At 40.6% G+C, this 15,895-nt stretch overlaps 3 protein-coding genes across 4 annotated transcripts; 1 reads left to right on the top strand and 2 right to left on the bottom strand.

The window, feature by feature from the left end:
• The first annotated feature begins 93 nt into the window (after nt 1–93).
• Rab3-GAP (Rab3 GTPase activating protein) lies at nt 94–6,521 on the top strand. Of its 2 annotated transcripts, none has more exons than XM_012360665.2 (19): nt 94–371; nt 453–563; nt 718–799; nt 868–985; nt 1,050–1,251; nt 1,323–1,650; nt 1,723–2,154; nt 2,238–2,608; nt 2,719–3,093; nt 3,171–3,371; nt 3,448–3,832; nt 3,896–3,990; nt 4,070–4,318; nt 4,400–4,573; nt 4,655–4,836; nt 4,915–5,136; nt 5,219–5,509; nt 5,615–5,767; nt 5,854–6,521. In XM_012360665.2, the coding sequence occupies exons 1-19, from the start codon at nt 287–289 to the stop codon at nt 5,998–6,000; spliced, it is 4,203 nt and encodes a 1,400-aa protein (XP_012216088.2). In that variant the 5' UTR covers nt 94–286; the 3' UTR covers nt 6,001–6,521. The 2 variants fall into 2 exon arrangements, with proteins under 2 accessions (XP_012216088.2, XP_012216087.2); XM_012360664.2 differs by having other exon boundaries at nt 2,716–3,093.
• LOC105668341 (acylphosphatase-2) lies at nt 5,515–10,512 on the bottom strand. The gene is made up of 3 exons (XM_012360675.2): nt 8,625–10,512; nt 8,065–8,191; nt 5,515–6,899 (listed from the first exon to the last, which is right to left on the bottom strand). The coding sequence occupies exons 1-3, from the start codon at nt 8,695–8,697 to the stop codon at nt 6,785–6,787; spliced, it is 315 nt and encodes a 104-aa protein (XP_012216098.1). The 5' UTR covers nt 8,698–10,512; the 3' UTR covers nt 5,515–6,784.
• Nucleotides 9,887–15,760, bottom strand: LOC105668337 (uncharacterized). The gene is made up of 4 exons (XM_012360670.2): nt 14,207–15,760; nt 12,224–12,376; nt 10,870–11,220; nt 9,887–10,689 (listed from the first exon to the last, which is right to left on the bottom strand). Exons 1-4 carry the CDS (start codon nt 14,801–14,803, stop codon nt 10,525–10,527), a joined length of 1,266 nt encoding a protein of 421 aa, XP_012216093.1. The 5' UTR covers nt 14,804–15,760; the 3' UTR covers nt 9,887–10,524.
• Nucleotides 15,761–15,895: the final 135 nt, after the last annotated feature.

The following is a 15,895-nucleotide window of genomic DNA, read 5'->3' as shown; positions in this document are numbered from 1 at the left end:
TTTAATTTTGAAAATTCAACTATGCCTAACGAACTTTCTAAATTCTCGACGCTCTTCAAATGACAGTCTATACTCATCACATCTATGGTCAAACAGCTGGTCTGACCGTTTAAAGGGTAGGCAGCTAAACATTAAATCAAATATGGAGGCAGTGCTTAGTACAGTACATATTACATATATTATATTTGTTATTAAGCAGATTCGAGCATAGATTGTGGAATAATAAATAAATGCCAGAATTAAGTATTATTGTATGATTACTTTTGTATACAATTAATTAAGCAGAATGTCGTGTCAAATTAAAGGGATAGCAAATATTCCAGATATAAATAATGTTAGAAAATTACTTTATGGAAGTGCCATTAGTAAATGTGAGTTTTACTTGATGTATGATTATGATTCTGACAACTTGAATTATTGCATTCGAATATATACTTGAATTTGTGTTTTAGTTGAATATGTACCAGGCAATGAATTACCTCTTCAAGATTGTTATATATCACTTTCGTCGGTTGGAGATGTACTTGCAATGGCTTGGAACACAAAGATAATTATATTTGTCTGTAAGTGTAAATCTTTTTTTCTATTGATAACATGTAACAAATATAGCATATATTTAATAATTTATTTGAAATGAATATAAAAATCTCATATAATCACAGAATTATAGATACATATTTAGCGTACATACAATTATTCTTTAATATGTGTTGACAGCAAAATGGGATTCGCAAGAATTAGATGAAGTAAAAAACAAGTTTCATATAACATGGCACGGTGAGATAACAAAGGAACCAAAGTAAGTAACATTTTTAAGTTGTACTGCAATAATATTATTGTAATTATTACAGTGAAGATATTTTTCAGTGAATGGATAACATCAGTGATCTGCTTACCTTTAATATCCTTAGGAAAGGCCAGTGGTCCAGATTGGACGTGTATAGCTGTTGGCTATAATACAGGCTTTATTAGATTCTATACAGAAGTAAGAATATAATTTTTCTTATTTCTCTATTACTAGTGTACTATACTAATTTTATTCATATTAGACAGGTGCACTGCTTTTGGGAGAGCAAATCCACTGTGAATCAGTCTTAGGAATAAAATGTCAATCGTATTCTTTACCAAGACACACTGGGGACGCTAGCTGTAGTGAAGAAATCCATATTTTATACAACAGTGGTGTCTGTATATTACAAGGATTTCCATTATTTTCAACTTTACGTGCTTGTAGAAATCATTTAGCTAGAGGTACATCGTCACCTACTATATATGTCGTCTTGCATAATATTTCGATGTAGTGAGTTTTTTTTTTTTTACAGTTCAAGCCAATTGCAATGATTTGCCGCCAGTTACAAATTTGTCATATAAAAAGTGGGCATTTAAAAATCAGGATATTGCACACGATTCTGAAGTGATTGGCACAACATCGATAAATAGTTTTGATCATTTAATGACAGCTTCAATTTGCGGCGGATATAACGCGACGTATAGATCTAGTGCTCCGCAACACAATTTGGTCCTAGCAACGGGGAAACGACCGTTTGTAGGATTTCATTACGCACTTGAGGGTGGTAACGCGCCAGTTTTATCGGACGTTGCTATTGCTATGGCTAGCAAGCTGGCTAATGCCATTGGTACCGCTGTTCCGTAAGTGTTTTCTATAAGATTTTCAGACCAATTTCAAGAATTAATGAATTCCGAGTAACAAATTAATTTTAGATGGTTTCGTGGCGGCTCGAAGAGTGCAGCATCCGAGGCATCAAAGGGTAACGTTCATGAATCTATAGAAACAATGACCTGTCGTTTTGGCTTAAGTGATATTATGAGAGAGGGTGATTCTATCGTCTGCAGTCCAAACAAAATGTTATCGGTAATATCGGACGCCATGGGCAGAGTGATACTCATAAATAACAGAAAGGGCATAGCTGTAAGAATGTGGAAAGGATACCGCGATGCTCAGTGCGGTTGGATCGAAGTTACTGAAGAAAAAGATCGTGGAATTCATAAGAATATAAATAAGTCCGGACGAAAAACTTTATTGCGCACTGCCTTGTTTTTAGTTATTTACGCGCCAAAGAAAGGAGTGATAGATATTTGGAATGTACAGCAAGGTCCAAAAATCACTACTTTCACTGCTAGCAAGAATGGACGGTAAATTGCATTATCTTTCATTCCGTTTCTAGTTCTATTCTTTTTGTTTTTCCAATGTAAGATTGTTAATCTAATTGTTGCAGATTACTGTACATTAATTACGGTTTTTTGGGAGCAAATGACAATGCTACTTTATTAAAGAATAAAGCGCAATATTCGTGTGTGTTCATGGATCCACTTGGAGGATTGAAGGAGATTTGCGTCCCGTTTCACTTTGCACTCAATAGTAAGAATGGAAAACGAGCGCGCGATATACACTTGCTCAGAAAGCTCAGAACATTTTTAAGAGAGGAAGATTTTGACGAGGAAAAACTAGTTTCCGAAGTTACCAACACCTGTGTGGGATTAAAGACGAATGAAATAAGGGTACAAACGATAGAAGTTTTAATGAATAATAAACACATCTTGCCGAACGCTTTGCTTGCTGCAACAAACTGTTTTGTAATAAAGTCAGGTATGCATAATGTTCTACGTAATAAATGTTAAACATTTAACAATTTGGAAACTTACAAAATTATATATGAAAGTCTTAAGTATGAAACTCATATGCTAATGTTACAGAAGAAGAAGAATTGGATCCTATCGCTAAGACGCTCTATCAATTGACAATGCAATTGCAACAAATAATTACGTTTTATAAATATATTAAAGCTCAATTCGACATTCCATCCGAATATAACGCTGTAACAGCTGATAACATACCAAGTGCTAAAAGTTTATCTTTCCTGTTGTTAACTTCAGAACGAGAAGTACACAGTATCATTAAGTTGGCTAAGACGTTAAGCAACTTTCAAGATGCAAATGTTTCAGTAGAAACTAAAGTCAGATTTAAAGAAGACGAAAAAATGTTTTTCGATTTTTTATCATGCTTTGAATTTGGTGTGTCGAAATCGGTTGGGTTGCGAAAAGACTTAAAAGGGGAAAAAATATGCGAAATCTGTAAGTATGCTTTATAAAAAAATAACGATTGAATTAAATGAAAACGATTATTGCATTAAATTTGATGTGATTTTTAGCGCGGCTAATATATCAGGGATGGATGCACTCCAATGATATAAAAGAAAAATGGCAGCAAGCTGCTAGAGATAGTAATATTCAACCATCTATTTTCATGCAGCTAGCATTAACATATTGGACGCATAAAGAGGAAGTCGTGTCTTTGGAAATAGAATTAAAACGTTTTACGCAACTTCTGCATGTCATTTGTTTATTAACCGGTAGGTCTTAACTATTGCTTTGGTACGTTGCATAATATCTACAGCGCGTTGCATTTAATCGATTCAAATTTCACAGATATAGAAGAAATATGTACAGAGTATAATGAAATTTCTTTGTGGTGGAGAAACGTGCGCACAACTCTGACAGAATCTACGAAACCTTTCAATGCGCTTACTGCTGCGCTAGCATGCAGGGCGATTGGTATGACTCTAGAGAAATATAAAGAGAAACTGCAGAATCAGAAGCTGTCGGAGGCTAACGGAAACGAAGGAGAAGACGTTAAGAATGGGAATAATGTGACCGAAGTGGACGAGGTGGAGAAAAAGTCGAGCGACGTCACACCGGATGATGAGACGTACAGTTCGATTAGCGAATGGGAAAATGTTAGCAACGATACCTGTCAATTCACATTGTTAATCGGCAATCTTGAAGACATTACCATTTTGAGTGCCGTTGTTAGGTGCGTATCATATTTGCATTATGATTTTCCACTGATGTGTAATAATGAGCATTTTAATTTTAGTCAGCAAGTCGCGTCGGACGAGACGACACAATTTTTTTCATTGCCATTTGTCAAATACGACATTTCTTTAGCGTCAATTCTTTCCAAAGGAAAAGGTATATTTCTTTTCCTTCAACTTCATCGATAATATTCTAGATAACTATGTATAATTCTAGACTTATTCGTTCGTGTCAGGTTCCGTGTCCGAACTGGTCGCAAAGTGGCTGAGTACGACGGGTATCGATCCGACGCGGTTAATCGACACGACCGACGTGGAATTCGATCAGTTGCAGCTGTCAGTGGATTCTTTACAATCAAACGATGCGCTGGACGAAGCGACTTCGGTCGAAGTCCCGCAACAGGAACAAACGAAGTTGCTCTCATTATCGGTGGAAATTGGAGATGAGGCAAAGGTCAATACGACTGCGGAAGCGTGCATTTTAGGCAAGATACATTTAAGATGTGTACCATTACTCTGTTGTTGTATTTAGTCATTCCAACCTGTCTTCTTCTTTTTTTTTTCAGACAAAATGATTTTACTCAAGCGCCACTTTCCGTACAGTTTAACGAGCAGCGTCTTGTTGGCTAATTTATGCTGGGAATTTGCGATGTCGTGGAACAAAGATGTCACTCAGCTAGAATCGCTCGCAGCTGCCTTGACTGTACTGCGACAGATACCTATGAAGAATCTGAGACACGGTAAAGGGCGTTTATATCGTTTTCCTCGACAAGATACTTTGAAGACACATTTGTAGCTACATTTTCATATTCGTTCAATAGGCGTTTGCTGTTTATTGTGGACGCTTCATATAAAAAAACGAATGGAAGCGGCAGCGAAGCTGATGAACAAACTCGGAAAATTGCCGAAGGAAAGATTGTGCATGCAAGACATCGGTTTATCCGACATTCAACTGACAACATTCTTGCAACACTGCGTTACTTTCTTGGACATATTTATCGATGTTAGTGCGTGCAGAATAGAAAATTATTGTGTGAGAAATGCGATCTTATTAGCTAAAGATGATTTTTACTCCATGCAGGCTGAGATACTCGAGCGAGGGCAGAGTAAAGCAATAAAGTCGGAAGAACTGTGGGATGGACACTGCGGCGGACCGCAAGCGTTCGCCGCACTAGCTGTCTTTCAAACGCCAGCGTGGTACGACTTGGTTTTGTTACACGTGCAAGTGGCCAATGTTCTGTACATGATGGCGTGTCTTAATTTGAAAATGCTAAAGCCATTGAACAATCTGTTCGAGTCTGTGGTGAGTGAAATATAATAATCAATGCGCATTTATACATGAACGAGTATATTTATACATACGAATATACTAATCACTCGCGCAGGTGCAACCCTATTTCTTTCAAGACATAACGGACAAAGCGATGCTCACGTGGTACCGAGACGACAAGAGAGATAATACGCGCACGGAATTTTTATGCAAAGTAATTACAGCGTCGATGGAGTTTATTCATCGAGAGACCACGGACGGCGTGACGGTTAGTTCGACGCAGGCTATTTTATGGATGAGCAAATGTCAAACACTGGCGTCTATCTGGAAAATTAACAATGACGAATTGAGGATACACCAAGCTTGTCAGCTCTACATTAACGGTTTCGATCGTTTGGCAGAAGAGGTGGATATATTAACAAATCTATTTATTATTCGCGTTATATATTGTAGAGTTGCTTACAATTATTTCTATATGCTATAATTATATCTACTATATATATGTAATTAGGTAACTACAGCGGTAACCGATATCGAACGCTTGGCTGCGAACTTATTGCCTATAGCTGGAAGAAGGATGATGGCGTACCTCTCGAAGACGCCGAATCTTTTGGAGGAAATGTCGCGAATGAGCCCAGCGCTCACAAGATACTTAGAAAGCTTGGTAAGACTTGACGCTCGAATTTTCTCATTTTATTCGTCGAATATTCCTAACTCTTTTTTTTCTTTTGACCGTACTTCCTTTTCCAGAATGTGCCTGAGATACTATGTACGAATTGCTCGAATGCGGACACTGTGGAATTGATCCGACGAGTGTCTATGCATTTACCAAAAACTCACTGTGATTACCATATTGCGCAACTGATGTTAGATGGAACATATATTTATTATTTTTAACAACTAAAATTTTTCCACACTATGTCCTGTGATACCTGTGAAGCAAAACCGCCATACACATAAGAAGAAGCTGTATAACTTGTACATATATTAATACAACGAAAGAAGCACGGCTGATTCTCTTAATAGCAAACGATGAGAAAATGTCAATTGTCGGCGTACAGTAATGGAACTAGTGATAATCAAAGTCGTAAAGTCGTAAAAGTAAGTAATACAAATTACAGACCTTTCGGTGCTTGCGTGCAATTATACGCGATTTCGATGGTGTTCTTTATCTCCCTGAGTCGCATCTCATATTAAGGATGCATATCTATATATATATACATATATATATAATAGTGCTTGTATCACAGGACATAGACTGTTCTAATTCTAAGATGTATATATAATTTATCAGGCGTTTTCTCACAAAAACGAAGCGTGTTACCGATTTTTTAAAGATTTATGTAGAATCATTGAGTTTGAAAATTTTAATGAGCATTCTATATCTGTAATGAAATATAACATTTCTTTCGGACGTACACTTTTGTGAAAGTAATCATGTTTAATTTTTAAGAGGGATCTATAATTTATTAAAAATACTTTAAATATTACATTTGTCGCCTCAATCGTACGCAAATTAGCGATCTGCTAAAAATGCGATAAGACGCGTGTTCGATAAAACTATCGCAGAAGATGAGATTGTTTTCGATTGTCGTTGTGGAATTTTGAGTCTGTTCTGTCGCAAGTCAACTTGTTTGCATCAGAGCTGAAACTTGTGCATTTTAAACCGTGCATCAGACTCTTAGAAACGAATCGCAAAACCTTGATACTGCTGCTTTGTGACGTTCTCCCAATTCGTAAACTCGCAACGATCTATCTCACTGTTCGGACTGCCCACTGACGTTAACCACTGTGCCCTGGAAACGAAATATTTCTTGCGTTATTCCTCAAGGCAATTGTATCAAGGCTATTTTGCTGTGCAATCGACTAGCAATCATGAATGCTTTTAAATTCGCTTCGAAGACCGTAGCTACGTTTTTGCAGAGATGTTAAGCGTCGTGTTCGAGGAATGTATATATATCTTCCTGCATCTTGATATAAATTGGCTGACGCGAAAAATCGAGTAATAGCTTGATTTCAAGTTTAAGAAGGTCATGCGAGTGCTTGTCGTGCTGCCAATTGCATCGTTGACATCGTTACTCGCCGTTACCAAACAACGCCGGAGTGTGCGTTCTGTGTACGAATGCATTTGCCACTGGCGCTTCGCACGCTCCAAAATTATAATTAGCGACTAATCAGACCGAGTTCAGATATTTTTACGCGAAGATATCGAAATGGAATCCTCGTAATTGCTCGACTGCCCTTTACAAGTGTAGCTTACAATTGATGAACGATCGCTTTGAGAGAAATTGTAGCAGGAAACATATTCAGTTGTCTCTCGTAAAATGTTCAATTCTTCGCCAATATTGCGATAAAGACAAGACATTTTTTCGTTAATGTCACGAAAGCGAGTACATTCTTGGAATACGTTTTTCAACATGCAAAACATTCACGCGATCACGATCGAAGAAACGGATCAGTAGGTCTGGCTCACATCTCGAAATAACAAATATCTTCTATATCTCTTTTTAACGACTCTACAACTCCGGTTGCGAATGGCAAATGCATCCTCTTGTCGGAATATACGCATTATTCAGCGAGCTAAGATTCAGCCCGATTAGTTTCTATTTCAGGATCTGTCAGGAAGCCTCAAATCATTCCTCGTGCAAGACCGTCTGTATTGGCGTCTTTCAACGACGACTGCCGCCGGTGCCTCGACGTGGTGACGTAGCGTGCGCCGACGAAGGAAACAGGTGATACGCCGCTGTGTCATTATTTCATTAAATCGTTATTAAAGCCAGTTTTCGACATGCCGCGGCTTGTTACGCGGCAATTGTCGATCGAGGCCGCACGCGGTCGAGGAACCAAAAAGTACATAAATGCCGGCGTTTACCGCATTTATGTACGACGATGACTTTGAAACCGAGCGGTCTAATTGAAATCGATCGAGTTTACGCGCAGATTCAACTCAATAAGACTCACATCTGATCGACAAGCGCCCGGGGTCCTTGCATCTTCCCGAGGATTGTGCCGGTTTTACTGTTTTTCACCCAACCGCAAATTCCCAATTGCAGACATATATCCCTCACATACTTTGGGAAATACACACCTGCAAGTTCGTTAAAGATTTTAGGAGCTTTAGACGCCTGCTAATCGCGAGGTAAAGAGATAAAGAGTCCTTATGTATACTTAAACGACTTGCAGATTTTTCGACATTGAATATCAAACTAAACTTCGTAGCTTGCTAACAAATACAATATAAATCTAATGAGAATATATAGATATATATTGCAAACAGATGGGATTATTATTAATAAATGTCAATCGTGTTGCAGGAGTACGTTCGGAAGTGAGAAAATTTAACTTGTAAAATATGATTCAACGGCAAATCAGAATCCTGTTCAGAGTTTCGGAATTTATTTCCTGCAAATAATATTGGAGGACGAAGAAACGCAATTGCAAGTCAAAAGTTGGAATTTGGACAATTTGGCAATCAAGCACTGACCTTGATACAGTCGCAGTGAATAATTGACAGCACTCACCTTGTACTTTTCCGAAAACTTCAAACTCGACGGACACCAAAGGTTCCCAGTAAAGGGGATCATCCGCCGCCATCCTGTTCGGGCTTTAACGGAATTTTGCGTCGATGGTTTGTGCCGCGGTTTCTCTGCTCCGCCGAGAAGAGTTTGAAACGTCAGACGGAATGCACGTAAAGGTACATAAGAGAATTCGGTTCCAATTACGTCGGTCGAACACTCGTCTCGTGTTGAAATAATTCGGCCCGTTTCCGCTCTATAGCGATGCTTCACCTTTCGTCACGATTCACCTCGCTGACTGATTCTTGCGACGACGTCCGCGTCGCCGCGCAGCCCCAAATAGATCATCCCCCACCACGTTGACATTGGTTCGATTCTGACTGATCGAGAGACGATCGATCGGTGCATAAATCCTTTCCAGAAATTCAAGTTGAATTATTTTCAACGCAAGGCGGAAAGACTTGTCCGTGTTGATTTTGGGAGATTTACGTCGCGAGAATAATTTTTAACAAATATCGGCCAAGATGATAAGCACTATAGAGAGATATTCGTGAAAACGTATAATGCAGAAGGAGAACGAGCGGCCAAAAGCAACGGTACATATAGAAAACAATTCTTTCTCCCTCGCCGACGCACGCACGAGTTGTTCATTGTGGAAACATTAAATGTAGGCCAGGGGGGCAAGCATTTATCGTCGAACTAAGCACTTCCCATCCATCGTGCCTGCCGCCTATTGTCCCGTCATTACCTCGGCTAATTAGTTATTAGTACGCTGTGACGTAGTAATTGCCAAGCACAAGAGCAGATGCTACGGGGTGTACAGGATACGCGGGAGAAGGTTACGTTCTACTTTTAATGATCCTGGTCAATCTATTAGCGTCGTCGCAGCAAGGTCTCGTTCAATGCTAAACTCAATGATAAATCTGTACGCGCGATGAATGATCGGTGCGAGATTAGCGACGAGGAGAGATTATCGCGCGGCCATCATTTTCGACGGGATGAGGCGCGAAAAAAACGCGAGTGGCGAGTTTCGAACAGGATAGCTCCTTGACACGTTTCACTTGTATTTATCGCGCTGCATCACGCGAACCTGAAACCGCTGACAAATTGTCTTTCGCGTTCGCCATCTCTCAATGTTAAATTACAACCAATTTTCAAATCACGATTAACATTCCACGCCTGCGGAGCGTGTGCGACTATAAAGATGACTGTGTTACACTGGAAAAAGTGAGCGAATGAATAAAGAATGGTCGACACATGTAGACGTCTAAATGTTAACATCCGATTTATTCGGTAAGTATCTCTATGAATCAAATTTTGTCCATGCATGCGCGTGTAATGCATTTTTAAATAAATATATAAATAATCTTTCACGTGTCGCGCATTAGTCCTTTGAAAATTAGCTATACAAACGGCGCCCGAAAAAATACAACGGCAGCGCTAAATCCCTATTAATCGAGCTCCGAATTGTCGTCGCTTCAATGGCACAAATTACTTGTATATACCGTATACACTCTACTGTTTTGCACCGTAACACTTGTCCGCGATAATGCTCCTAATCGCGCGGAGTCTTACTATAAACATATGTCCACTTTGTACGTTCATTCACAGCCATACGCTTTCTGACCGTTCTTCTTTGCCGCGTGTCACCGGCGAAATTATCTTCCTTATATCACTATGCCCTGATTTCGGTTTTCATTACACGAATTGCACTATTACAAGAATTGTCGCACTTTCTTACAAGAACGTCTTAAAGATTAAATCAAATAAAATCGATAGAATGGATGAGAGAGTTCGATCTACGAAGGAACCACTTATTCGAGCAGCCTTTTTCACGACCGTGAATTGAACCCGCGCACAAACGGCGAATCACGTCTACGATAAAGAAATCGACTCCCCGTGTCGTTTATGCGAGAGAATCTGCATTCGCCGGTATGATCTTCACTGCGGTGTTATTCGGCAGAAGAGTTCCGTTCTCGCCGTCCTTTTCGTTCACATCGCTGCGACCGTCCAAATCTTGCGCAGCCACCAATAACTTTTGCTGCCTCGCTTGCTTCTTCTCGCGTTCGATCTGGAAATAAAGAAACAATTAAATACTGATCTTTTGGCGCTTCTCACGCTGAGATGTAGCACTTCTTGATTCGAGAAAAAAATTGAACTTGTAATTTCAATTACGCTACTTTCGACGCATTGATTCGTCGGAGTGTAAATATGACGAATATTATTCTCTTGGATGATATCGTAGACAAACCTTAAAGAATAATCGAAGATAGTGACACGGAAACACGACGCACTTCCCTTCCTCTTCCTCGGCGTCGATGTAAACGCCGCGGACGAGAATGGTGTTGCTACAATTCAGGAGGACAAGAAAGATGAAGCAGCCGACGTTGGTGATCCAGCAGGATAATTCCCGATTGTCCGGCAGTAACCACAGATCCAGCGCGTTCCATATGCCACGCCAAACGTTTATGGTCCCCAGGAAGCTCAGAAGGAGGAAAGCGTCCGCGACTATCAAACGCATCAGACCCTGAAGATGCGTGCAGGCATATCGCATCAGCGGTTGCAAGCAAAACGTCACGGCGACTATGACATACCCGATGGCCTGAAATTCGGTACGGTATTATTACAAACGCTTGAGTTTGTGCAGTAGAAAATATAAAAATGCAGAATTAATTCGTTAAATTGCTCTAAAAAGAAATTAGAATGATTAAAAACAATTTTTGATAAAATAGGCAATGCATTTAAGGATTTAACTGGAAAAAAAAACTTTCTTTTTCGTAAATAATTTAAGAGCATAAGAGAGTTCGTACAATTTGAAGATTCTATAAATCGTGTCAGTTGTGCCAGAGTCAATGTGACAAATGACGAATCAGGGATAACGTAAATTTCATACGCATACACCGACAATTGTGCCATGTGCCTAGGCAATCATGCAATTGGCGAATATTCAATTATATAATCGAACTACCGGCGCGTAGTGCCATGGCACAACGCATGTACGTCGTATGCCTGCAAAATTTGCAGTTTTGTGTTGCATTCTTACATTTTTCGAACAAGCGCGCGTATCGTTTACGAACAAGTATGCGACATTTAAAAAATTTGAAAATATTTGAATTATTTTCACATGACAATCGGCAGACGCGCGTCAATTGTGCTCTGTGCACTTGACGGAACTGTAACTGTTGAAAAATGATTGGCTACACTTTTATGCAATATATAAGATATTTCTTTTCCGTTTTATATAACTTTTTATCGCGTGATTTAAACGTGCTACGGGATTTGATACTCAGTGATACGGCGACGTTAAGCATTCGTCAAGATTATTCAACGCGCCGATATCAGAAAATACGTCTAAAATATTTTGCTTATCAATCGAAACGCGTTAATTGTCCGATCTTTTACATATAAATACATCCACCTCAAAACAGGTTTCTCATTTTACGAAATAAGCTTGTTACATGCAGGAATATTTCTGTCAGAATAAATATGTATGATTTGATATTCGTTGCGATGTTTTCGGTTACAATTTTTTCTTTCCTTTTCAGCGATTATCTGAATAAGGAGTTCGATGTTATTTGGCATCGACCCGAGGAGCTTGTACTTACCAGTGAGCCAACGGTGGAATATTCGGGATTTTCTGGAAATAGGTACATATCTATGAGGATCCAAAATCCTCTCCACACGAAAACAACCAGCGTGCCCACGACACCGACACTAAAGGCACAATCCAGTAAGTACAGGGACCAGTCTCTCGTATTCTGCAAACATAATTACAGTATTAGTGCGTAAGCTTTATATATAATAAAAAAATAATATTAATATTCTGCAATATATTCACGCGGAACCATATTGCACAATACAGAAATCTGTCTGATATTATTTCGTTCCACGCCACATAGCGCGATTTTTGCACAGATTTGTGGAAAGAAAAGAATACAAAATGTATAATCGGTGACTACAGTTTTTGAGTTGATTGAATAAAAATCTTATCTCACCACTTAAAAATAATAGACATGAATATAGATTAACATCGCGATGTCTGTCGAGATAAAAAAACAATCTTAAATTTGCACGTCACTTCCCAAAATCTAGTCGAAATTCATATTTGTGCTTCGATAGCGAAAACATATTACTGGCGCGGAAAATAATTGCCTACTTGCACTTTAATAAAATAATAATATATAACAAACATTGTGAATGAAAGAAGATGTAAAAGAAAACAGAATCGAACGATACAATTTTTATTGCCGACGCATTCGTAATTGCAGTTGATAAATTAAGCATAATTGCTAGGGGAAAATTTGCTCATTCGGACAGGACTGTTTTCGTACAATGGAGAGAAAGTGTTACCACAAACGACAAGATATGGCTAATGCGCACGTAGACTATACAAGCGCAATAGTAGTTGACGATCGGGGGACTTAGCCGGAAACTGTGCTTATACACACCGATAATGCGAGCTTGGACGGCGCGTCTAAACGAGACACATGCAATCCGCGATTTATGATTTACGACGCGCTTTATCGCAGAATCGATAGTAGACCCGATAATAATGCGTGAAAGAAGGCTATGTTTGTAAATGTTGCGCGAGATATTCGACTTCTAAAACAAATCTTCCGGATACCTCGCTGTATCACGACCTCCTTTTCCATTCCTTTCGCGAGAATTGACAAATATTTCCCAACAGAAAAGCCTCGAAGTAAACCTATATTGTTTTATTTTAATTGTATTGCTTGTTTCTTTTTTCTATTATCACACCTATGACAATTAAAAGTATATTATAATCGCTATTTTGAGCGATTTTCTTAACGAGGAGTTCAGTCTTACTTGATTCTCTGTTGCATTTGAAGCTTGTAGAATTAGCATAAGTTTCGTAATCTTATTTTCCTTGTAATATCTTGTTTTTTATTTTATTTTTTATATTATCATATAGGCGTGAACGTTAGTCTTCGCAAAATAACAATTAATTCGTAATTCTGCCTTGTAAATGCCCGATATGCCTTTAAAGCTCGCCAACGAGAGGACAAGTAAAAAACGGGAGTGCGCTTGATAACGTACTTCTTTTCTTTGGTAAATAAAAATTCGAAATAGTTTTTACAATATTTTATTTCATTCATATATTATATCATCTTCAACTTGGATTATTTAAATATTGTATCTATAATTCTGTCCGTGTATGTATATTTCTATTTCTTCCCGATTCATTCTTTTCTCATGTAATATTCATTTATAGTTGTTGTTTATGAAAGAACAATCGGTTTTGCGCACCTAATAGTGGGGGTAAAAAACGGAAGTCGCCCAAGGCGGCATTTAATAAAGAAGACGAATTTCTTTCGCTCGTTATCAGCAAGCTTATTAGTGCGAACATGAATCCGGCTTATCACAGTTATTGTTTGTTTATCGCTCCAATTTCCAATGAGCCGAACGAGGAGGGCGAAAATCAAGGTGATTTTCTCACGGAAACAAAGTGTATGTTATAAGACTGTGATATTGCAATCTATAGATATAGAACAGTAATGACAGATAAATGCTTTTAAGTGAGAAAAGAAGATTGGACTGATAGCGCGGCCTCATCGGCAGGTACTTACGTTCACGCGAAACATAGTCTGCACTTCGAAGTAACCCGGACACGAGTCTAGAACGAGCGAGAACGGCGGCGCGGAGACATTGCGAATCGCGCGCATGATGCCGAGCGCGAGGAGACTGACGACGGTCGTGGCAACGACGGTGCCGGGGGTCGGTTCCGTGTAGATGTCCAGGGCCTTCCAGGCGCCGCGCCAGGCGTTCACGCAGCACAGGCCGAACACGCCGGTGTAGAGCCGCGAGCAGAGGTAGTAGGACAGCCGGTGCTTGTCCGGATGGAGGATGTCGTTCAGGCCGTGCTGCAGCACGTTGAAGGCGAAGAGGCCGGTGAAGCCGATGGTGATGGACGCGAAGCTGCTGAGCGCCGGGTTGTCCGGGTACACGTAGAAGTCGCTGAGCTCCCAAGTGCCGCGCCAGTAACCGATCACCGCCGGCGCGGCCACGAGCGACGAGAATATCGTGTCCAGGATCGTGAGGACGGCGTAGTGCACACGATTCGACGACTTGGTGTCCAGGCTGCCTGTCATCCCGGCGCCGGCCGCACGCAGCTCCACCATTCTTACACAATCCGGATTGAGTTTAGCAGTCGCGCCGCTGGTCATTATGCATGGCTCGCGCTAATCGAAATCACCAGCTATCGAAAAAGGATTTGCACGCGTGAACGTCAGCTTGAGAGGACGAGCGGCAGTTTGTTTGGGCGCGATGACGTTCGACGTTTTACTCCTGGCATTCTTCGACGACGTCGGATTCAATTCGATCAGGTTCCGATTTATTCGTCCGGATTCATCGTCATCATTGTGGCGGGACGAAGGAATATATCTGCGGGGGACATGCTTGTAAGGTGAGGATGCCCGTTTCGCTTATTCGCTTGTCCGAGTCAACTTCTTTGACATTCTGAAAAAGAGGAATCCCGAGAGCTTCCTTAACGATGCTCGTTTCTTTCAGGCTTCTTCGAGCGCTCGGCTTCGCGCGAAGCACCTCGCGCTTTTCAGATATTATTCAAAAACGACGTCGCACTGTCTCGGCACAATTCCAATGCTATCGCACTATTTTCCGTCACGATTGCTCGAGGAACGCAAAAGCCGTCGGTACGACGTGAAGGAACTTTTCGCGGTACAACCCTCGTCTGCGCGTTCAGGACCGGCGAGCTCGGTCGCGAGCGATCGGCCGGTCGGACAGTGGGGTGAGTACTGACTTGTCTTCGGTATAACCGCTATCTTTTATCAACCGCTAAACGCAGCGGACCAACACTATCGCATTATCGCGAGCAGAATCGTCGCTCGCGGCGGACCACCGGCACGGAGGATAGTACCGGCGGTGTGCTCTCCTTTCCTCCCTCGATCTCTCGTACGCCGACGACCCCCACCCACGTATACACGTATGCGTTATAATCGCCTCGTTTCATCGTGTATTGCCGTGCTATCACGGATTAAAATGATCGGTGGCGATGAGAGCCACGCGCATTCCCGCGATAATGCGATTCGGAAGACGATCGGGCAGCGCGGTCTTCGAGGATCCGAGGACTTCCGCGCCGTCACTTCCGCCCGTGACGGCGGAATCGAAAACGGCCGCTCGAAATCCGGTAAAAGAACCATCGCGCGACGGCTGCGCGAAATCTCGCGGATGAAAAAACGTGTAGTCACGAAATTCCTTCCACGGAGACTTTCCGAAATAGTCTTGACGCGAGTATTTCC

Source organism: Linepithema humile, chromosome 7, assembly GCF_040581485.1.
Source record: "Linepithema humile isolate Giens D197 chromosome 7, Lhum_UNIL_v1.0, whole genome shotgun sequence".
Classification (NCBI taxonomy): Eukaryota; Metazoa; Arthropoda; class Insecta; order Hymenoptera; family Formicidae; genus Linepithema; species Linepithema humile.
The sequence above is the reverse complement of the archived record's forward strand: the minus strand, read 5'-3'. Positions and strand labels throughout refer to the sequence as shown.

What these genes read in the sequence shown, in the direction of transcription:
- Rab3-GAP (XM_012360664.2), top strand. Translation starts at nt 287, where the DNA reads ATGTCGTGTCAAATTAAAGGGATAGCAAATATTCCAGATATAAATAAT. An exon ending in CTGTTTTGTAATAAAGTCAG is followed by an intron (nt 2,609 to 2,715) that starts GTATGCATAATG and finishes CTAATGTTACAG; the next exon opens with AAGAAGAAGAATTGGATCCT. An exon ending in TGTCATTTGTTTATTAACCG is followed by an intron (nt 3,372 to 3,447) that starts GTAGGTCTTAAC and finishes CAAATTTCACAG; the next exon opens with ATATAGAAGAAATATGTACA.
- LOC105668341 (XM_012360675.2), bottom strand. Translation starts at nt 8,697, where the DNA reads ATGGCGGCGGATGATCCCCTTTACTGGGAACCTTTGGTGTCCGTCGAG. An exon ending in AGTTTTCGGAAAAGTACAAG is followed by an intron (nt 8,192 to 8,624) that starts GTGAGTGCTGTC and finishes ACGAACTTGCAG; the next exon opens with GTGTGTATTTCCCAAAGTAT. An exon ending in CGGGCGCTTGTCGATCAGAT is followed by an intron (nt 6,900 to 8,064) that starts GTGAGTCTTATT and finishes TTTCGTTTCCAG; the next exon opens with GGCACAGTGGTTAACGTCAG.
- LOC105668337 (XM_012360670.2), bottom strand. Translation starts at nt 14,803, where the DNA reads ATGACCAGCGGCGCGACTGCTAAACTCAATCCGGATTGTGTAAGAATG. An exon ending in AGACTATGTTTCGCGTGAAC is followed by an intron (nt 12,377 to 14,206) that starts GTAAGTACCTGC and finishes TTATGTTTGCAG; the next exon opens with AATACGAGAGACTGGTCCCT. An exon ending in ATCTTCGATTATTCTTTAAG is followed by an intron (nt 10,690 to 10,869) that starts GTTTGTCTACGA and finishes CTTTATTTCCAG; the next exon opens with ATCGAACGCGAGAAGAAGCA.